General features: G+C 45.5%; 1 protein-coding gene across 1 annotated transcript in view; it reads left to right on the forward strand.

The window, feature by feature from the left end:
- Positions 1-8803, forward strand: part of RNF150 (ring finger protein 150) — a gene marked incomplete at its 5' end in the record, with an annotated part of 121037 nt that extends 112234 nt beyond the window's left edge. Inside the window, one exon of the mRNA XM_082758996.1 lies at positions 1694-8803. Within this exon, the coding sequence (XP_082615122.1) occupies positions 1694-1812 (119 nt within the window). The 3' untranslated portion in view covers positions 1813-8803. The remainder of the gene's footprint in view (positions 1-1693) is intronic.
- Between the last annotated feature and the right edge of the window lie 14645 nt (positions 8804-23448).

Raw genomic sequence — 23448 nt, forward strand, 5'->3', positions numbered from 1 at the left:
GCTCAGGGAGCTGTGACCACTGCACTCGGTGCTCTAGGCTGTGGTGTTGCACTTCTGCACTCTTGGGTCTAGCAGTTCACCCAACAGTTCCATGTCATTGGAGCCCACTGAGGTCTGCGTGACGTACCATTGTTTGTAAGGACCTACTCCACCCCCAGGAGAAATATTTATAGTCTGAAGCAATGCCTTGAAGCGTTTTGCTACTGCCATATTGATGGGGGAAAAAATGCACAGTTATAGAGAGGCTGTGTGTATTAATTATTTATCTTGCAATCAAGAAAGTATAAAAATAATCCAGGGTGAAAAATGGGGAGGGTTCTAAAGGAACACACTGGTTCTTTCAGTTTAAATAATGCAGACCTCACTGAAGCTTTCTCTCCAGAACATGAGGTCTAATCACAGCACAAATAAATAAATGCTTTTTCTCTGGAACTGACTTAAAAATCATGTAGCTCTTGAGAGAAGACTAATTGTGCTCACTTAACTTCAAGTAAATACATAAACTGTGAGGAGTTATTGTTTTCCTGGCTTCCCTGTAATCTTTCATATTTGTTATTTTTTAGATATTCAACTTCTAGACTTTTTAGCATCAGTCAAGCTCTGCTTCTATTGTCTGAAAAATAAATATGCAAAGGAAAAACTGCCACAGATTTTAATACCTTGTATTGTTACGGTGTAAGTACCATCGTTGTAATTAAACCGCTTGAACACAGAAACCATCAACTTCTTCTCTCAGGGACTCAGCCACCCAGGTGATTTTTGTGCCTTTGAAAATCTCCCCAGAGATCCAATGCACTCTGCTTCTCTTGAGTGTTCTTGAAATAAAATTAGCTTTTAGTCCTTTAAAATCTGTTGCTTTTATCTGCTACTAAATACATACAGAGTAAGCGCTGCAGGATCAAAACAAAAATAAGTTATTCCTCCCACACTTCTAGTTTTGATGGGATTTTCAGTTTCACAAAAGTCAATAATCTGATTCTTTCTGTATTTGGGATCGTGGCGGATTAAGGTAGGTCCGTTTGGACTGGATCAGGAACCTGCAAGGTGCCTGGAAATCAAAGCAGAGGGTGGGCAGAAAAGGGGCCTGAAAATGAGAGAGAAGGCATCAGAGGTGGCCTGGTCTCATGTGCTGGGACAGAACTAATGATCCCCATGTTGGTCCTTCCAGCAATTTGCCTAGCAACCTTGTGAAAGCCTCTGAGAACATAATTTATCACCTAGTGAGGGTCTGGGCAGATTTTTTTCTGATTAGAAATTTTCCTGATGACCAACCCATTCCACTGTGCCCATGACTTTGTCCTTACCTTGTTGCCTCTGGGGGAGAGAGTAGGATGATGGCAGGTCGGGGAGGGGGAAGAAGGTGAGGGAAGTGTGCAGGTGTGTGAGAGGAAAGTCATGGGGATGAAAGGCCTGAACGGAGAGCCCTGGGAGGATGAGGAAGGGCAGAAAGTACTACTCATCCAGGCTCCTTGTCATCATGTTTCTCTCTACAGATGGGGTCAAATTTGTGATGTTTTTGAAATGTTTTAGATATTGAGTAAGAGCAAAGTTTGGAAACTGAGCACAACCTCAGCTGTGGAGAAACCTCGATCTGCCTTTGGGTCCTATCTGCAAACCTGAAAAATGGTAATCCTTTGACATGTAAGCAAGATGCGAACATAATGCCTTTTTCCTGTCTTTTCTACCCTCACAGATGAACAGGAGCCAGCAGTCAGCAGTGATTCAGATATTTCACTGATTATGGCAATGGAGGTTGGACTCTCCGATGTGGAGCTTTCTACTGATCAAGACTGCGAAGAGGTGAAGTCTTGAAAAACAAACAGAGCTCCGACACTAAACTACAGGGGAGGGTCACAGGGAGGGACCGAGTCAGCTTCCTAGGATTTGGACCAGTCATGCACATGCCTCCAGAGCACTGTCACTCCTGCACACTCCATTCTGAGATGGTCACGAAAAGCAATAGCAACAGTTGTGTCTGCCTGGATGCAGTTCCGTCATCTTACATACGTTTGGTTTGTTCACATGGGAGATGAACACTTCCAGTTTACCCACGTGCTTGAGAGCAGTCATGTAACTCTTCATGGCTCATAAATACGCAACTGAAATGACAGCTTGAGTGTTTTCTACACTTGTTCGCTCGGGTTTTTGTTTCCTTTTTTTTTCGGGGGGGGAAAGACGTACGTTTGTTACATTTGTTTGTTTATAGTTTGTTATGGATAGACACACCCGTTTTTGTTGACTGACGCCCAGCTTTTTCAAGAGTTCAATCCAGAAACCTGAATTCCTGTTCACTGGTCACTTCGTGATCCAACTCCAGGACGTGTCATTGCCTGTTGCTTCTTCATGAAGTACACAGGGCTTCAGAAGGATGGTGCACCAGCACCCTGTAATAATGTGAAGCCTGCTTTCATTAAGTGGAGCCTTTGAAACTGTGTATTCTGAAGGCCTTTATCTGTAAGAGAGCTCTGAAATAACAAAGATTGCAGAGATTTGGTTTAAAACAGCATTATGTTGACTTTTACATAGAGCTCTATTTGAGACAAGTATGGTGCAGTGTGGAGGGAAGGAAAGAAAAGCATTAAGCTTCACCCTATGCTAGATGTATACTACCAGTAGCGGTCAGTACATTGACAGCCTTCCTTCAAGTTACAGGGCTACAGCAGGAAAAGATCTAGTGTAGCATCGCATCTTTGCTTAATTTTGCAGACCAGATCTGACCAGTAGATCAGATGGAAGAGTGTCTGAGGGATTTCCAGAGGGTGCTTGTTAACAGCTGTGCATTATGCAGACAAAAAAAATGTTCTTAGAAGGGGTCTGGAGATGCTGATATCAGTGTCAGAAGTTGTTGATGAAGCAGGAGGCAGCTGGATGAAATGTTTACTTACCGCTTTGTTTTTGGTTTTGTTTTTTTCTTTCTGCGTTTCTCCTTTTTTTTTTTTTTTTTTTTTTTTTTTTTTTTTTTTAACTGCAGCTTTTGCCTGCTTGTTACCCAACACAAGAGTTCAGGTGGTTCATTGCCGTCCACAGTCCCTGTTAACATTGCTGCAAGCATAACAGAATACTTGCAATTTATATAAGTATGTATACCAAAACATTTTGGGTAGGGAGGAAGGAATTTGTAAATAAGGAGAAGTAACGCAAATCAAAATGTCTAAATAATAATGATCTGTGATTATTATTAGTCCATACTGAATTATGCTTTCCAGGAAAAAAAGCTTTTTTTTACTTGTTCAACCTATGATTTCATTTTTCAAAATATTCAACTGTGAAAAAGCACTCTTAGCTAACTGTTTTACAAGAGTAAATGCTTTCTGTTGATAGTCAGATGATTTGAATCACATTACTGGCTCCCGAGTAGGTCAGCAGAATCAATGATTTGTCTTATATCGAAATTTCATGGAGAGGTCAAACATCTCCGCTTGAGTCACAGCAGCATCTCAAAACGCAACTGTTAGCGTTCTTGCTATATTTAATCTTCCTTGTGGATTTATTCATTAGCTGTGGAAAACAGCTCCCACCCAAAATTCATTTTATCAGAGCTTGTTCAGGAACAAATGCAGTTAGAACCATCCCCAACATTTTGGACAACTTGCATTTTTATTACAGGAAGAAGGAAGAATTATCCTCCATACTTTTGGTTCAGTTCATTTTATAGCTTGTTTTTTGTGATGTTCTCAGTCCCTAAATTGCGGGGTATGTTTGAGGCTTCGAAACCATGATCCAGACATGTGCTGTTACATTTTTATATGCCATTCAAAAGAACATCTCTTTTTAATTAAAGAGATGCAAGCAGCTGGAAATCTGTTGTAAAAAGGAAGTTAGAGACTGTTCCGGAGGGCGCGGCTGAGTCACTCTCGCCAATAGTTGTGGTTCTGTTATCACATTTTCCTTATTCTTTAATACCTCCTCTGTTCCCTGCCACCCTGGGAAAGGCCCACACTGTCAGGGGAACCGATGCTGAAATTTACCCCTTCACAAGAGTTCAGACAAGGTACCGATCACATCAGCTCCACTTAAGCTCTGGAAGTAATGCTGAAGTAGGATTTAAGTGGTGCTTATACCTCATACTGGCCCTCCACATAGGAGGGAAATTCATTGCGAGTGACTTCAGGGGAAAGAGAAGCTGGTTATATACCCAGTCAGGGCTCCCTACGGAAAGAACACACACCGGCACAGTTTCTTCCCTAGCGCTGGAGCCTGGGTGCTACATGTCACAGGAACATCACGAACACGATGTCCAAGTTGTCAGTGATCCTCTAACATCCGCCCGCAGCACCCAGCACGAAAACAGAACTCCTGGCTGAATCATTTGGGTTGCAGAGGACCTGTCACAAAGTCTTCATTTTGTTTTACAAGCTGAATTAACTTAATGGACAAACTGACGGAGTCCCCCACAGCACAGCAGAGCAAGCGAGGTCTGAGTTTGCACAAGAGGCTGGAGGGAAAAAAAAAAAAAAAAAAAAAGCAAAAAAAAAAAGCAAGGCAGGAGGTGATGCTGAAGTGGGTCGTTTGCAGGCAAAATCCTTAAAGGGAGCTGTGCGCAACAGGACAGCACACAGACTGTAACTACGACCCTCCCCATATCTCTAGAAGCTGGGAAGGGGTTTTGGGGAGGGATCACACTCTGCATGCTGTTGCTGTAAGTATCCCATCCTAGACCTGGTCCTTAAGGGGCCAAGGCTGGCCAGGGACGGAGTGCTAGGCTGGGTGAGATGATTTTGTGCACCACCATATTATGGTCTTTCAGAAGAGTCATCCTAGCAAATCTGGGTCAGGAGACTTTCAGCTTTTGTTTTCCAAATTCTGCAGTTTTGCTCAGGAAAGATGTTTCTGTCTCTCTCCTCAGGTGTTGTGTAGCTGTGAGTGCTGTTATGTGATAACAAGTGCAAGGCCAGGTTACACAGCGCTGAGGGCAGAACTTAGGAAAGCACTTAAGTAAATGTTTTAATCCGTCCTTGTTCAGAAAAGCACTTAAGGCTAATGTTGGACTTGCTCTGAAATCACGTTATTTTCAACAGGTCTTCTATAGCATATTTAAGACTGGGTCAAATGGAAATGTTTTCCTAAGGCAGGTCCTGGCTCAAATGTCCTTTGTATACATAACCTGTGAAATGCCTTGGCAATTTGAGGTGCTTCATGAATATTAAGACCCCAGAGGTATGTTTGTAACACATGCGAAAGCCTTAACTCTGCAGACCCTCATGCCCATGCAGTTTTGCCTATGTGAATCCTTCCCCTGTGATTCCTCTTAGGGTAAAACTAAATCTCCTCATCAGCAGGTTTGGGCACGATTGGTCCCTTCCTGAACGTTTTGTGATTCCTCTGTACTGCTGCCCGCCACACCAGGGCTCTGGCATTAAATAGGTGGGATTCAGATGCTGTGGGCACAGCCCTGCCTGCTCAGAACAGAGAGCAGCCTTTAGCATGCAGCCAGGAGGGGAAAAAAAAAAAAAAATGTTCAGGTGCGTAATTCTGCACACTCGTGCCGTGATGTGGATGGCTTTGCTGCAGCAGCCGCTGCCCGGACAGCACAGCTGGGATGGGGGACGCCTCCTGCATGGGGCTGGTGGCCAGAAGGAAGCACAGCTCTGAGAAATGTTCTTGTCACTAGGCTCATTGTGTGTCTCTGTAAACTCTTCCTGTTCCTGTCACCTGAGGCTCTTTTCTCTTATTTCCCGTTGGTGAGCACAGTGCGGAAAAAGCGCCAGCTTGTCTTCACTCTGGCTGGGTTGCAGGAGGAAAGCTGGACAGGCAGAGCCTGAGTTCCCTTTGGTTTTCATGGGTTTCATTGAACTGCTTTCCCAAAGGCCCGTTCAATAGGTAGAAGATGTAAAAAGTTGCATGGGCAGAGTTTTGTGCTCAAAACCAACCTCATGTGTGCGTGTGGATGTGCAAGGCACCAGCTCTGCTGCTTCCCTTCCTCAGCTCACCCATTCTGCTGCAGGCACAGGTCTGGCACTTGCTGAGAGTTTGAGGTTTGTTTTTTTCCCAACTGCATCAAAGCCTCAAAAACAGGACAGGGACAATGGTAGCGTGCAGTTTGTTCTTTAAGCAGTCTATAGAATTAAGATTCCACATACACATATACAAGTACATTGATACAGCTATGGAAACTGCATTGTAGTGAAAACAGAAGCTGCTGCCATTTTTAGAGTGTTTCCATATGTGAGAGAAGCAGGCAATAAAGAAAAAGGCTTTATAGAAGTAACTTGAAAAAAAATACTGAGATCGTATACTATGAGAGGTCCCTAGGATCTCACTGCTTTAATTTAGTGATGTCTGGGTCAGATCCAGAGAATGCTGTTGCAAGAAAGTCCATACTTTGTCTCTTGTTGAATGCCCGGTTTGTGATACCTCCTTACTTTGTTAACAAAATGAACCCAAGCACTGGAGACAGATCTAGCTCAGAATTCAATGTTTCACAAGGAATATGCATTTTGTGATCCGAAGTCTTTGTTGTTGCACCTGTTAATCCACCCTCTTTTCCCCTTTGCTAAATAAAAAGAAACACTTGTCCAACTTGAAAAATGTTGAGCTCAGAAGATGTTTGCATACAGAAGAATTGCCATGGCAGGTATCTGCAGATCACTTAACACCTCTACGTGCTTTTAGTCATCAGTACACAGTGACAGATTTTCTGTAAAACATGTTACATTTCCCATTCTGGTTAAACCTGGAGTGCAGTCATCATATGAATTTTCCATTTTTTTGCCTTACAAACTTTTTCCTTTGAATGTATGCTGCAGCCCCTTGAGGGGATTCAGTGCTTAATGGGCAAAGATGAGGGCACGAGCCTTCATGGATAATCTCTAGGCTGCAAGCCCTTGTTCTGATGATTGGTCTGTACTGAAACAACGACACAGGTTATGTTCAGCAGCAGGAGATGCCTTTCAGCCTGGGCAGCGGGCAGCTCCCAGGTTGTGTTTGTAAGAGGCTTGTTCCTTCCTGGTCATTGTCCATAGAAAGCTGATGAGCATAGAGTGTGAAATAAGCCAGGAGTGCGAGTTTACAGTCTGTGCAAACCAAGAAAACTGATAGTCATTTATGGCCTTCTAATTCACTAGCAATAATGGAGATTTTTTTTTTTTTTAACCCATTGTTCTTGTAGAGCCCAGTTGTAGGTTGAAAGTTACTGGTCTGCTAAAGCTGTGGGCCAGGACGAGTCCAAACAGAAGCAGGAGGACTTGGTTTGCTCTTGTGATGCATCCGTTTTGCAGGACTGAAGCGGCAGAGAAAACCAGCCTGTTCCTTGCCAGCCCCAGGCACGAAGGATTGCGCTAACGTGAGCCTTGGCTGCAGGGAAGGGAAACAGTGGGATCAAACTAAGGCTGTGCAGATCCTACCCTCGCACCTCTCTGGTAACTTCACACTGACCTCGTGTAGCGCCCAGCCGGAGGGAGGCAGCCGCAGTGCAGAGGATCAGCGCCTTCGGGTGCGCCCCGTGCATCACCCTGGTAGCGTAGAAGGGCTCACGGATAAATGTCCTGCAGTACGGCTCAGTGTGGGGGCTGAGGAAGAGGCAGGCCCTGGGCTTCGGGCAGATTCAGGGGAACCCAACCACTTCGTAAGCAGGGCTGCTGCTTCACTGAGGAGCACTGAGTGCAAACAGGCTCGTTTGGTTTACAGATGCAGCGTTTGAGCATATATGGGGCAACCGGTCTGACAGATAGAAATCAATTCAGTTCAAGCAGCAGCAAACACCAACATAAGGAAATATTTTAGGGGAAAGGGAAAATGAAGGTGGAGGTGTTTTAGCAGACTTTTTGAATAGGGACAATTGATCGAAGACAAGCAGTCCTTTCCTTCAGATAAGCCCTTACCTGAACTAATTGATAGCTCCGCAGCTGGCAGAGGAGCCAGGTGGGCTTTTGACTGCGGGTGCAGCAGCTGGGGGCGCCGAGCGAGGGCCAAGGGTGCCCTCTGCTGCGCAGCTGCCACCCACCAGGCAGGAGCAGCTCCCAGCGCTTTATCTTCCCTGGCACTTCTGTTCTGTGGAGAAAAAAAAAAAATAAAAATTAAAATTAATAAATAAAAGCTTTCTGAGCACAAGCTGTATTTCAAAGAGAGAAACAGAGGAGATGAGAGGAATGAAAGGCGTTGTGGAGTTTGAATGGAAAGTCAACGGATGAGTTTTCCATCTGAAATTAATCTTGCCCCTCCCAACTATTTTAATTGTGAATTGGTGGAAGTTTGTTCTTTCTGGAGTGAATGCCAAAAAAAAAAAAAAAAAAAAAAAAAAAAAGACAAAAAGAAGAAACAGCATTTTCCCTTTTTATTTCCTGATTTTTCAGTCCTGTTTAGTGTTAAAAATAACAAGATCAAGGCGCTTGGTTGCTCTGAATGTATACGGTTATTAGGTTATTATAGATGTCAATATCTAAATGTTTTGTATGTACGTAATACCACCCTCACTTCTTGTTTCATGTTTAGGAACCTGAAATGACTGTACCATTTTGTAACTAGAAATGTAAAGAGGGGACAGGGGGTGGGAGGGTCTGTTATTTTTATAGCAAGATGTTCCTTGTATTTAGCGAGCATTTAAAATGGTTTTGTACTTGTCCAAATATACATTCCATCCATTTCCAGAAGAGAATTATTTTTATTTAGAGTAGTTTATAAGCAAACCAAAAAAATAAAATAAAATAAAATACAATGTCCCATTTGTACACAGTTCATGAACATAGCAGAAATATTGTTTTCCAGTGATGGCTCCAAAGTTTTTCCAACAATGTCTTCTCTCACACACTGCACAGCCATACCAGCAAATGCCAATATTAAAAAGGGAAGGAAAAAAAAAAAAAAAGAACAAAATAAATGCCATATGCATCAGCATACAGCTTACCAAAATAATTTCCAGTTAGGAAACAATGTTCTGTATCAGTGAAATTCTCCCAGGCTGCTGTTGGTCCAGCTGTGGACACCAGGAGCGGCTCTGCTTCAGCCCTGTCCCTGCCCAGTGGGGCTGGCAGCCCGATGAAGCTGGGGGGATGTGGCAGGGTTGTTGCATACATGCACACATACACACGTGTGAACTCACTGGCACGCTGCATCTTCTGTTGTCTGCAGGTCCGTCAGGACCGGGGCCTGTTCTTGGCTGAAGCTCTTGCTGGTACTGCCGGCGCTTTCTGTAGCCTGACCGTGTTGTGCTGTTTGTGACGGTGGGAACTACCCTTCAGCTCCACGAATAAAATAAAGTTCCTTTCTTCAGGTTGCTACACTTTGGTGTAGGAAACACCTAGAGAAAGACCAGGGCAAAATCATACTGTAGCATTTGCATAGGCAGTTCTTTTCCTTAGCTTTTTATCCCTGCTACCTGTGAATTTGCTGCCAAAACAGAGCAGTAGCAGTTTGTGAAGCAAGCCTTTTTTTCTAGCATTACTTTCTGTACAGCATTGCACATATAGTTTAACTCTTTGCTGATACTTTGTAATGTGTACATCTTCCCTTTCAATGCACTTTATCTCTTGAAAAATGTGGGAGTCAGAGAGCTACCACCTTAAAGGGATTTGCCTGAAATCATGGGGCACACACTTTTTTTTTCATCTTGCTTTGTTATATACTGTAAATGCTAAAGAGCATGGACAGTGACTCAGCTGGGGGAAGTACCAAAATGTTAAGGCTAATATTTGAAGCGTTATTCAGTAGTACAACACGGCTATTTTTGTTATATAGAAGATTATAATGTAAATATGTGAGACTGTGTTATTATGTACTAGTAAAATATTGCAACTATCAAAGTTAAGATTGTGAATTCTGAGGAATTTTATTGCAAGTTTTTTAATAAAACGAATCTGATTACTGTGTCATACGTATTTTCTAACAGACAGTAAAGCTGGCATTTCCTGATGCGTCAAAGTCGCTGATTGTTTCTCACTGAACATGGCTGCTGCTGCCTTTGGCACCGATGCAAAGCAGAAGCTCCGGCCAGGAGGGACCCGAGCTGCAGCCTGGCCTCCAGCCGCAGCTGCTGCCCTTGCTCTCCCCGTCCTTCAGCTGCTTTTGGTCAGAAAGCGGTGGCTGTGCGGGAGGTGAGCACCTCCGCATCCTGGAGGAAGAGCTGGGGTCACCCTTGGCCCTGGGCAGCATGTGCTAAAATAGCTTTAAGGTGCGACGGCTCTGCCGTGCCACAGAAAGCATTGAACCGCCCAAGCAAGGAGTCGTCCGGCTGCTCTTCCCTGTCCCACTCGTCCCCAAAGGTGCCCCTGGGCTGGGAGCGGAGGGCAATTTGAGGTATCACCAGCCCAGGATCCCGGTCTGTGCTTTTCTCCCTATGAACACGTACTTGCCGGGCGGCCACAGGAGGGAGCAGGCCCGGTTCCCTCGGCAGGCAGCAGAGCGAGTTGCTGTAGGATCTGCACACACAACGCAGCTGCTGCCAGTGCTGCAGATCGTGTGGGCACAGCATGCTCGGGTATCGCAGCAGAAGTAAGCCAGTGCGCGGCTGCTGGGAATGGCAGCAGGGCTATAAATAACGAGGGGCGTGCGGCAATTAATTCCAGGATGCAGGCACATACTTACGGCTGGGGTGACATCACTCTTCGCCACTGCGTATGGGCTCCGTCTCTAGTCAAAGTGCAGCAATAAAGCTATGCTGCTCTGTGCTTTTTTTTTTTTTCCTCCAAAGTCAAATTGTTCTCGCTCCTGTGATTGCAGGAGGTGACCTTCAGACCTGTCACAGCCAGTTGAGAGGACTCAGGACTCAAAAGAAATTATCCAGATTTGTACTGTGCCAGCCAACCCAGGGTCCCTCCTGTCCCATGATACCCAAAATGTGCTAGGAAAGCAAGCACGCTTTGTGCTGCACATCTGAGGGTGCCCTAAGGGACGCTGCATTTCCTGCACCGAGTCTTGGGGATTCCCAGGAAAACAGCTCCGAGAAAGCAGCAATGCCACATGGGGTGAGCAGGTCTGGGGGAGGCCCATAGGGAATAAGAGGATTTACGGTCCAAAAGAAATCAGATGGGTTGGTGCATTCATACCTACCATAGATCAGCCACAAGAAGCCAGTGCTCAGTCAGGGAGGGTGCAATTTTGCAGCACACTCGTTCCTCAGCCTCTGCGCCCCATGCAAAATGAGCAAGCCCTGGCCACAGCTGAAGCAGGGGACACATCACCACCCTCACGTGCCTGGGCCACCCTGTGCTGCAGGCCACCGCCACGCTCCTCTGGCCATGCTGCTGGATGGACATCTGCCCCTCAGCACCCTGCCTTCACAGTCCGGCCTGCCCCGACAGGTCGCAAGGAGAGGCTTGTGCAGGGAGGCCAGCAGCGGCAGCTGAAGCCCAGGCAGCTGTCCTCCTGCTCTAGCTAGGAGCATGGTAGCTCCTGGCAGAGAGACAGAGCAGACAGCTGGGAGTGGTAACGCCTCAGACGTGTTGGCCGAGCCCCAGAGCTCATCTGTCAGAGCCCGGAGCTCAGGCGAGGTTGTTCCCCTGCCCTGCTTGGGGCAGCCGTGCTGGCGCTGGCCCACAGCCCTGGCCTGCATCTGACTCTGAGCAGATGCCCATGAAGGCACAGCACCAAAGCAGTCGCCCCCTCTGAGTTGCTCCTGGTTTTCCAGATATCCTGCACGTCCCGGCTGCAGGGGCCAGGCTCGCTCGGTCATGTTTTGTGTGGACAGGACACCGGCACATCCTCGCCGCCTTTCTCCAAGCCCCGTGGGCCCCTCTGGAATTTCGTGGCGTGGCCAGAAAGAGGAAGGCTCGGCGTGCAGGCACGGCAGTGCCCAGGGCTGCAGTGTACGCAGGCTGGGGGCAAGGCCTGTGGTATTTGATGTTTCCTGCAAGCCCTCAGCTTCTGGAGGCAGAGGGGAGGCAGCGCCGTGTGGGGCTGCAGCCTTAGAGACAGAGAAGTGCTGAAAAAATTGGGCGGTAAAAGCCCCAAATACATCAGGCCTCGCTCAGCCCCGTTCTCCCTGCGAGGAGCTCCTCACACAGGCACGTCCCCGTCCCTGCGAAACAGGAGTGCTCTTCCCCAACAGGAGGCTCCCTCGCCCTGCAAATGCATCTCCCAGCCCCGCGCACCGTGTGCCGAGCCGCAGCCATCGCAGACACCTTCACCTCGGCACAACCCAGCCAAAATTCAGGTGCACGTCAGTGCCACCTTCACCCAGCATCTGCCCCATGCTCAGGCCAAGTTTCAAGCCCACGAGGTAAAACACAAGCTGTCAGCACAGCCTCAGCACGTGGAGTACTTCATTGTACCTCTGGTGTCCTGTTCTCAGTGTGGCTTGGGTCTCAGAGCCAGAAAAATACCCCAGAAAAGAATGAGAAAAATCACACAAGAATGTGTTATTTTGATGAGAGTGGTGGTTTGGGATTTTCTGTTTATTTGTGTGTAATAATCGCCCCAAAGGCATAGAGAAGGGGGATTTGTTATGGAGGACAGACACTGAATTTCACAGCCTTTCAGCTAGAAAAGTGCTCTGAAACAGCTCATCAGCACTGGGAAAAAAAACTTTTCTCCTTGCCTACACTCAGTGGGGTCCTAAACAGAAGCAGCTGGCAGGGCTCCCCGATGCAGGTGCATGCGAGGCATCGTTAGCAATGGCCAGCACGGGTCAGCTGTGCTGCTGGTGTGTGTGGAGGGGGAAGGCGTCTGCAGGACCTGTGGGCTGAAGGTATAAAGCAGCCCCAGTGACACTGCAGAAGGAATTTGCTTGTTGTAGGGGCTCCTTTTGCCTCTGTTCTGGGGGAAGAAAAGGGCTGAGCGCAGCACCAGGGAGAGGTTCTCCGGGATGACAATGAAGGACTCGCTTGTGCTTTGGCTGGTAGGAAGCCGTGCTTTTTTTTCTTGGTAGGTTGTCACCTGTTGGAGCAACCAACCCAAGTTGCTCTTTGTGCACTTCTGGTGTGCTGCTACCTAGTGCCCTTGGTCTCACCTGGGCTCAGGGCATGCTACTTACTAAAATGTGACTTTTTTCCCCAAATACCTGTGGGTGGGAACTCCCTGCTGGCTGCCTTGTCCCTGGGAGCCCCTGCAGAGGAAGGGTCCTGGGGCGCAGGTGTGAGAGCCAGGACACTGCTTGTCATGGGCATAGCAGCATTATAAGGCCCTGAGGATGTCAAATCCACCTCAATTTGTGGTCCATAGAACCTCAGGCAAACATATTATTGCTGTGTGTTCACTCAAGAGAAGCTGTCACTGACTGAGAGCACCCTCAGATGAGGGGCACGTAAGCAGTAAATTGCCTGGTGTTTTGATAGCTATTGCTTGAGCTTTGCACGCCTGTTTTGTCAGGCTTCATAAGTGGTGAAGCAGCTCCATCTGACCGTGAGAGATTCTCTCTTTTGTGCTGGAGATAATTTTATGCAGCTGTGAGATCATCTCCCTGGAGAGTAGGTCTGGCCAGCAAAGGAGCAAATCCACGCTACTGCATCTCGCTCCTCATGTGTCTGAGAGGTTAAGCAGAGCAATTCAGAACTGCACTTGGCCGTCTCCAGGATGTGAAGTCTGACTTTGCACAAAAGGCACATTAAATGTAAACCGTGCGGTGTGTAAATATGATTTTTTTTCTTTCTAGAAATACAGTGTCAGCTTGCTCTTGTCAGCCCTTGATTGTAATGCCAGAAACCTTCCTAAGTACCATTATTCTTGCTGTTATTAGGTTATATTATCTTTTCTGTCCATTCTCTTCTTTGGATGGAATTAGAGATTAGTCTTTCTCTTCAGATTTTGTAAAGCTTGCTGGTAGCCAGGGACTTGAATGCTTTTCTTTTGTCTTAAAATACTTTGCAGTAAATATGGTCGTTCTGGTTTCTCCTTTCTCCCTCACTTTGTTGCATCCTTTGTAAGGTTCATGGTCCTCTGCTGCCAAATAGGACATGCACAAACTGTAGTTCAGAGCTTGTATGAAGGTTGTTCAAGCTCAAACAGCATTCCTGCTTCCGTTTAACCCTTTTCAGGAAGGTGACATTGACCTTCCTTTTCTTTTTATTTTTTTTAATAGAAAAAAAGCTCCCTTTGCAAGGCCAAATGTAAAAACACTTATTTTTTTTTTTATAAAGATCTTTGGTACTGAGCTTTCTGGAGGAGGATGCAGTGCTGTGCATACTGTATGTGGCTTTGGGGGCTTATCTGATTTTTTTTTATGGAAACCAGTGGAGCTGGGAATCTGGGAATTAATGACCTGGGGCCATTTGTGTGAGCTGGGATGGGGTTGGTGAAGGAACTTTCTGCTTGTCTCCTCTGCCACAAGCCTCATTCAAACCTGTCCGACAGGGCTTGTCAGGCACTGTGTGGGCCTCCCAAAGCCTTTCCCAGTCCCTTTTAGTCTGCTGGGAGCAGCCATCTGAAAGCACTTTAGGTAGTACATCAAACCTGAGGGCAGGAGCCCTCTCTGCCTGTCCCTCTGAGGTCTCCTATCAGAGAGCTTGCAGCAGGTCACTGGCACAGGGCAGCACGGTTACTTTGGTGCATTTTGCTGTTGCTTTTGTCTCTCCTTTTAGTGTAAGCTTTCAGATGTTCTCTTTCTGGTCATAAATGAGGTTATTTTCCATAGCAATACCTTTCTCTGTTGGTTATGCTCACAACCCTATCCTGGTTTTTGTTCATCACATAAAAAAAAAAAAGGGAAGCAGAAGAGATGATTATGCTGTATTTGGAGCTCATATATGAATGAGCTTGAAGGGTATCAGGCATATCCTGTGCATGGGTTGTTTTTCTTGGTTTATGGCTTTCTTTGACAGGAAAGCTTTTTTTTTTTTTTTTTTTTTTTTTTTTTGCTGTGGCAAGTCTGCAATCTCTTTTCAGTTCATGTCTACAGAAGTTCAGACCTGGTAGCCACCTGTCTCCTGCACTAATGGGTGTCACCCAGCTCCATTTATCATCTGCTTGTGTGCTTGCTCAGAGTACTGGAAACCAAGGTTACTGGGCAATGTGATGGCAGGGGAAGTTTGTTCTGTACGATAAGCATAATACAACAGGCATGCTGGCAATGAATATTAGGGAAGGTGATCACTGTACTTTCAGGGCTGTGCCTCCTGTGGCCTGTTTTTAGGAGCCCCTGGTGCTGGAAATAGCACCAGGATTCACATTAGCTAGTGTGAAGTCTTGTGTCTGCAGTGCTCTGGGCACCTCTTGTCAGAACTCAGAAAACCTGAAGCTTTCTGTGAAAAGCACCCTGAGAGCTGCAAGCTTTGTAGGCCACAAAGCACTTCCCCCACCCTACCACTGCCATTAAGGGTGGATATGAAAACTTGTTGTATGGTTTGTAGAGGAAGCTTGTACAGGAGATGCGTAAAATCCTGTTGTAGAAAGCAATCATGTAGTTATTCACTCCTGTCTGAAATGAGGGCATGAAAGAGATGAAACCTAAGAGCAATGAAAGGCAATACTATAATGCAGTGCCCTATCGATCTGTGGATTTCACTGCTGCTTAGGATGACTGGCCCACAAATAACATTGTAGCTTTACTAATTAGAACTTAAATCTTCATAAGACGAAACCAAACCAAAACACAAGCTCCTTACACTTAAGTCTTTCTACTGCTTGTTTCTTGGCTGGTGGGGTCCTGAAGAAATGCTTGCTGTGATTCATGCACTTTGCTGTGGTGCCCAGTTACATGCGTTATGAATGTTTTATGTCTCACTCTGATGTAAATCGATGTAGTACGACTGACTTCAGAGGTGGGCTGCCTCTGCTGCGGGCTCAGCCAGCTCCCACCCATGTTCTCAGACTCATGTTTGGGGCAGGAGCACTGGCAGGGATCTTGTTCAGGCAGTAAGATTAAAAGACATCTAAGAAACAAGGTAATAAATGGAGGAAAATGGCTTCTAGGGAGGATAAACCAGATGGGAATCTGAGCAATAGGGGAGTTGGCCCTGAAGCCTCAACTCCCATAAAATGTCAGGGCAGGCTGGAAGGGCTCTGGCAGGGCAGCAAGAGGGATGGGGTTTTTAGCAGCCCTCCTCCTGTTGGTGCCTCCACTCCTAGCAGGCAGGTTGGCTGTGAGGGCTTAGAGCTGCCTCTGCTTGGTGCAGGTGTCACCAATTTGCAGGCAGTCAGGGCAGCTGGTGGCACCATGGCACTAAGTAAATGACTAATTTTGATTATTATCTGCTACAGAGCTGTAGTTAAAAGCATTTTTCTTAATTTCAAACCCCAGTTAATACATTGATGTGTAATACCCAGCCCAGCAAAACCCAGATGAGAGATTAGCAGGCCGAGCAAGAATGAGAGTTGGGGAATGAGAGATGGGAAGGTGACAGACACATGCTTGGGGCATTTGTGCCAAGCAATGGGTGACTGCTCAGACGACTTCTTCCCAGTACAAAGCCAGAGTTTCCATTGCACTTCAGACCAAATGTACTTCTCCTATCTGCTATCAGAAAGGGAAATAACTAAAAATAAAACCCAGGAACTTCAGGAGGCAGGGACTGGATTCTTGGGAAGTTTTTAACTACTTTCAGCTCATTAAAGCTGATTGATGGAGGCTCAGGTACTGACCATTTTTTTCTGGAGAGGAAACCCCATGCAAAGGAACTGCTTCTACTCCAGCTGTGTGCTGCTCCAACAGGCAGGTCCTGGAGAGTGCACAGTGATGTAAACCTGCACAAAACCTATCTGCTAAGGGCATCCCAATCAGCCCTTTCTGAAGTGATGCATACCAAAGCTGTGCATGAGAACAAGCCAGTTCACAAGACAGCCTTCTCCAGCACCTGCTTTCCCTCTCCCCACACCCAATAGCTCCTCTATTCTTGGACCCTGCTGAACAAAGTGTGGGGGGCTTCTCGCCATGGCAGCAGCTCTCAGGGAGGCCAGGTGAGGAATGAGATGAGACAAGCAGTGGACTCCCCTACACACAGGATGCAGGGGATTCAATTACCCATAGGACTGGGTGAAAATTCAACATTTTCTTTTCTGGGTTTTCAGTCACTTCTGGAAACAGCATTCACAAGGCTCCATTTTGCTTCTACCAGGTCACTGATGCATTATGAAAACATTTCTGTTACAGCCACATAGAAAGGTTTCCCTTCCAGTTGCTAGTACCCCACTACCTTGCCGTAACGCCTTGCTTTCCGTGTTTACTTTTCCCCAAGAAAGCCCTGAAGGTGTGTGAACAAAGCCTTTGCCCTCTTTGACTTCCTTTCCCTTCTTGCATGATGCTTCGGTGCAGCTCTGAGAGGCAGTGGTATCAGCCTACAGGGATCCTGCAGGCTCGGTAGCACAGCGTCTGAGTCATGCTCTAAAAATAGCCAGGAAAATGTCAGCCTCGCCAAAGTCATCGGCTGATTAACAGTGGAGATGCGTGATCCCAGCTACCTCCAGACAGATTCCTGATATTAACTAGATATCTGAGCAGTTCTAATTATAAATATATAGGTAGGTGCTTTATGTTCAAAGTACTATAAATGAAGGAGGTAATGCAGAAATAGATTTTCCCAACCTAGCAAAGCAGCCGTACTTAGTGCTGTCGTGCTGCTTCTTGGTGAATCCGGGGTGCTTTCAGTGTATGAGCACGGGAAACTGCTGTGTTTCTTGGGTGAGCTTTCCAATTTTGCAGGGGCACAGAGGTAAACTGACTTGCATTATTGCACACTGTGTTGAGGTGGTGGCTGCAGACCTCTTGACTTGGTCCATCCATCACCGGGGTTTCTCCAGCAGCATGTGCAAGGAAGGCTGTCACTGTGTCCCCAGGACACAACTGAAGCAAACAGTTTCTGGCTGCTTAGTCTGAAGTGATCGTTTCCAAACTGGTTGGTACTGTGCTGTCCAAGGGTACGCCTGCACGACATCTGGTGCAGCCAGGAAGGTATGAGTGACAGGGTGGTCGGGTGGAAAAGGGCTAGAGGGGCTGGCTGGCTGGAAGTGTGGCACGTCGTTCCCAGCAAGCCCATCAGCAGTGCTGTGCCCAAGCTAGTTATCCTGGGAGCAAATACTGCCCATAGCAGTGGAAGTATGAACGGGCACGCTCTGCCCCTGAATGGGGGCCTTAAATCAACCCATCAAGGAAATGGGCTTTGCAGATTATTTTTAGGCAGTATGTTAAGTTACATGAAAGACGTCTACCTTGGGTGAATAGCTAAACGAAATAGCCATTAATGGCAGGAAGGAAAAACAAAAAGCTTTTAACCTGCTATTTCCATGGAGCTTTTCTTCAGAGGAGGAGAGAGATGCAACTCCCCACCAGACTTTCATGCCTGATGCAGCACAGCAGGATGCTCTCTGCAGATGCACACTGCAAATAGCTTTTCAACCTCATACATTATCACCTTTCCCTTGCACATCACAGGTCTGGCAGGCCAATGAGCTTGAAACCATGGAGAAGAAACCATGCTGGGTGACCCCCCTCTGAGGCCCTGGTGCCAAGCAGTTGCTGGCGGGAAGAGCTGCTGATACCCCAGCATCAATCCCAGCACTTGTTCTTTAGGGATGGACCTGCAGTGTTGCCTGAGCCAGTGGTTGGGAGGGCTGGGTTGTACCCATAAAGGTACAGGGTCAGGCTTGCTACCTGCTGGTGCTGCAGAGGTGTCCTGGCAAGGCCAGAGCAATGGGGCTACCAACCCTTACACAAGTGCCACTGTCCCTCAGGAGCTTCATGTTGCCCTGAGCTCACTGCCTTGCTCTTCTGACTTATGGGCGCTGGCTCACGGAGGAGCTACCTGCTTCTTGGTGTTGGCTTTTGAAGACCCATGGGTGGACCAGCACAGCCTCCAAGGCTGATGCTCAGTGCATTCACCACGTGAGGCAATGGGGATGAGAGACTTGCACTCCTGGGCCTCTCCATTCCAAGCTGATCATTTCCATTTCTTGTAGAGGAAGCCTGACTCTTGTCCAAAAGTACCTACCTCTCCTGGCAAACCATGAAAAATTTTCTGTGTCCCAGCAGGGCTCAGTGGAGCCCATTCTGAGGCTTTACGTCTGTACCCATCACTTGCAGTACTGTTTTAGAGCTCTCTGCAGCAACCCCGATTTTTTGAGTTCCTATCCAGGCCTGGGGTGATGAGAGGTGGAAGGGCCAGAGAGCAGCTATGTGCTACACAGAAGAGATGGGTGGGGGGAGAGGGGACTGCTTGATGCCCTCTGAAATCTAGATGCTGCTGGAGCAAGGCGAGGCTGGGGATCTGGATCTAGCAGTACAAGAAAGCCTGTGGAAGTGACCTGGCTGGTATCTGAGCTAGTGTAATTATTAGGAAGAGGTTTAAATGCTCAAAGTGATTAAATGTTTAAATCTTCTATTGTTACTGCTTACCAGTGAAGTGCATAGTATGAAAAAGAAAATATTTCTGCCAAGGGACTTGTAAATAAGTATTCTTCTGTGACCTCTGAGCTTTAGTAGATGCACTTTTATAAGCTGAATAAATGCAAATTAGCAATAATATTCCCCTGCCTCAGCAGCCTTTAGTCTTGCATGGAGGACAATGAAGGTGCGGCAGATAATGGAACGTGTTTATGTATGCCAGGAGAGGCCTGTCCCTTCTCAATAATCAAAGAATAATTTTGCATGCTATCTTGGTATGGTAATATACTTTCGCTGTCTATCAGTTTTCCTCTCCAATGTAACCCCCTCTGTCATCCCTCATAAATAACTCTGAAAGATTTGATTGGTTAAGCAGGCAGTGCTGCTTCATCAAATAAATATTTCATGGGCACAGATAAGAGAGGAGGAAGGAGAGGAAATCTCCCCTGTGCTGGGCCTTGCCGTCCTGTCTGTTCTTGGTCTAATTTCAAGCAAAACCGTGCTGGTGAACATCTAGAAATGAATGTGAGGGGGGCAACTGGCTACCCAGGCTGCCAGTATGAAGGCAGACCAGCCAAGTTGGCATGCATGGAAGCAAAATATCCAGTAATTAAATACGTATCACAATAATCCAGAGAAGCATCTGAAATACAACAGCATAAGCCTGATATGCTGATTTGCAGCAGGCAAAAGCTGCGGCTGCTTCCGTGTTCTCACTCCTGTCTTACCCTGGTCTGCTTCTGTTGAACTAAGTGACAATTAGTGAACAATGGAAAATGGACTGATGCATCAGGCCCAAGCCTCCAAATTATCAGTGTTGCCATGGTCATTAACTAAGACACAGCAACTACAGAATCACTTGGAAGTATAACAGCAATAATTTTAAATTTTGTCCTGCTACAAAGTACAGGTCCACATATGTACATTAACATAGGCTATGAATTTATAGCGTGATATTATATCTGAATGGTTCCCTGCAGTATCCCTTCTGAGGGAAAAAAAGAGTTCCTTAGACCAGATCAATATAATTTACTTTCAAATTTATGAAAGTGAAATTGTTGTTAAATGCATTTCTGAACGTGGACTTATTTTGGAATGATTACACAGGTTATTCATTACATTTCTGTTTCTTTTAACAGATAACTCAGATCCTCTGAATTTTTTCTCTTCTCCCCCATGCTACTCTTTCTCCTTCTCCAATTACTCTTACACTGAGCTGCTAAAGAGCACACAGGAAATACTGAGACATTAACTTACAGCTGGCTGCCAGCCCATGAAAAGCTCACTAGGTCATAACATTTTTTTGTTAGCATTGCTTCCTTTGCTTTTTTTTTTTTTTGTTAGTAGTGGTATTTTATTATCAAGACTATCTGAAGGTAAAGGACTCTACAATTCAGCGTTTTTTTCTTACAGGAAAAGCAGAGGAAATGGGTTTGTGAGGTGTGTGAATATTTTGAACATTCTCTAGCTGTGATTGGAACTGTTTCATATATACATTAAATGTCATGGATTGCCTATACTACTCTCTCATTATCCTGATGAGGGCCTGTACGGAAGAGCACTCTTGAGGTCCCTTTGCATTAGGAATGTGCAGTTCTGCATCTGCCAGACTAAGTGAAACAACTAAGTTTAAACTGAATTTACCTTATTGATAATCACCTATTACAGGAAATGACCAACAAGGGTGGTGATCATTCATGTTATTGCCCTGTATTGTGTTTGTCTCCTGTCTCAAAACATGAGAAGTTCCCTTTGTGTTTCTTGGGACACTTAATCTCGGATTCAGACCTAAAGCAAGACCAAAACCATGTCCAGCATAAATGGTGCATTTAGCATTATAGACATTTTCAGATGATACCATGGGACAAGAAAACAATCGGGGGAAAAAATAACATGGAAGGACAGTGATTGCTTTGCTGAAACTTGTGTGCAACAACAGGATGTTCAGCTGCACAAAGTTACTGTGTGCATGTGTGTGAGCCAGTGTTCATCCTCTATCGGAACTTGCTTCAGTTTCAAGTTTTCTTCCTTATCTTTTCTTGCAGTTTAAAAAGAAAGCCTAATCAAGACACACATGACTTTCCAGTCTCTGAAATGTTCAATGTCTGTTCTTGCCTGGAGAAATTACAACTCATCTTTTCAGAGCAAAACACAAATAAAACAAGTCAAAGGCCATACGAAGAATCAAATGTATTCCTGGTGGCTTCGTCTTTCAGATCACAACAAACTTACTTCTGAGGGTGTTTTCCACTATATAAATATATTCAAAACTTATATTCTGTATAAAAACCTATTGAGGTTATATATGCACCTTTTGAAATATGTTAGGACTGTACCTAGTTTAATGATTATTTTATGTAAAAATAAATCAGTATTTTCTTTTGTGAAGTGGATTTGCCATTTTGATGTGTTTGCTGCATGTGAACAGGACAGAGTGGGGGAGAGGCATTGTCTTTCCTCTTCCTGGCCCATGCAAACAGCAGGCTGATTATATAGTCTGGGTTATAAGCAACCCCACGGATGTGTGTGAGGGTCAGAGTTACAGAGAAGGCAAAGATGCTCTAGAAACAAAACTGCATGTAGGGGCTGTGCATCAGTCACACTAGTGATTTATTTCTTAAAATCTGCCTCTGAATGGTGCTCTCCCCTGTTAATCACAGAGGAATAGACTGAGCCAGCTGTGCAAATTGCAGAAACTGGGAGTGCAAAGGCCAACCTCCCATCCCTACAAGTGGGTGCCAAAAGGATATTGTGCTGTGGACTCTGGGGATCATCAGTGTACATCACCTGCACTCTCACTGCTCTCTTGGTGACACAGTCTGTCCTTTCACTCCCAGAACACAGAAAATGGGGACAGGAGTGCCTCTAGGTTATCCATGGTGTCTAGTTAAAGGACTGTATAAGCTACTTAAGGAGAAAAGTCCATGGTCGGCAGATATTTCACTAACATTTGGCATCTCCCAGAAGGGGACAATAACAGCATCTGTTCTACAAAGCTGTTAGTAATGTGTACATACATATTTCTCTACAGAGTTAATTTTATATTATGTGTAAATCAATGGATTTTATCAGTAAGGGATTTTAGAATGTAATAGTTATTTCAGAATTTCAGAGTTTGTGGTAAAAATATTATTAATTAAAAGCTGTGGACTTTTTAATAGAAAATTTTAATGTTTTGCACCCATATTTATTTCAGTTTGGAGTTAGTCTAAACTAGATTATAAATTAGTTAGAAAGGAGATTTACCTGTTCCTATGTTGGCATGAGATATTTTATGGACTAATACTTCTAAACAAAATTATAGCCTAAAGATATGCTTAACTACTCAGCATAGCTGAAGACTAAGTAACAAGTGTTGTTTTACCTGTTGTAAAATAGTTTTGTGCTTAGTCATACCTAGAAAAATGAATGAAAGTGGTGCAAGTGGTTTCCTGTTGTGGTTATGTACCACTAAAAACTGTTTCCTGGATGCTGTAGAGAGAAAGTATGTTGCTTCAGTCTGATTTCTTCCAAATCTCTTTGAATTCTTCTCCACTTTCTTCCATCTACTTTCATTAGGTTCTTTTCAGCTTCTCTGCTTTTATTTGTTTACACCTCTTTTGTCCTTAAATTACTTCTGTCTGTGTTCTCCCCCTTCTATTTCTTCCATCTTTCTTTCACTTTCATTTGTCCATATCCAAGAATGGGCTGAAGAACGATGCATCTTCCTCTTAGCCTCTTGCAAAGATACTGGACTGGCTCAAAAGCCAAGTTTTGCCCTGAACTCAAGCAGTGATATATGAGAATGTCACCAGCAGCAGCAAAAATTTTTCTATACTTGCATCCAAACAGGGTATGAGCCTCCACCAAACACAGCTGTGTTGGTTTTAAGTGTTTGCTGTTTCTGCATGTGTGTATGGGAATACGTAACATGGCGTTTTGTACTGATGTATTTTAATCTAAAGCCACAAATACAGGGAAGCTTGTCTTTGCTTGAGGGGGTACTGTGGGAAGATGTTAGGATGCCTGAAAAGCAGGCGAGTACTGAGTTGGATTAACCCGGAGCCTAGGTCACATTACAGCTTACAGTTATTTAGGCTAGCTCTAGCTCAAAATACTTCTCAAATCAGAGGCTGTCTGTGTGATGGTGAGGAGACTGGTTTAGAAGCTGGCCAGTTTCCCAGAATAGCTCTGCAGTCAGTAAAACCAGGCATCTTGTGCAGAGAAAAACTCTGATCCCAGATACTAAGCAGCTGCTTGGTGGACAGCCAGGAGTGGGATGGAGGAAG

Source organism: Aythya marila, assembly GCF_965140915.1.
Source record: "Aythya marila genome assembly, chromosome: 4".
Lineage (NCBI taxonomy): Eukaryota > Metazoa > Chordata > Aves > Anseriformes > Anatidae > Aythya > Aythya marila.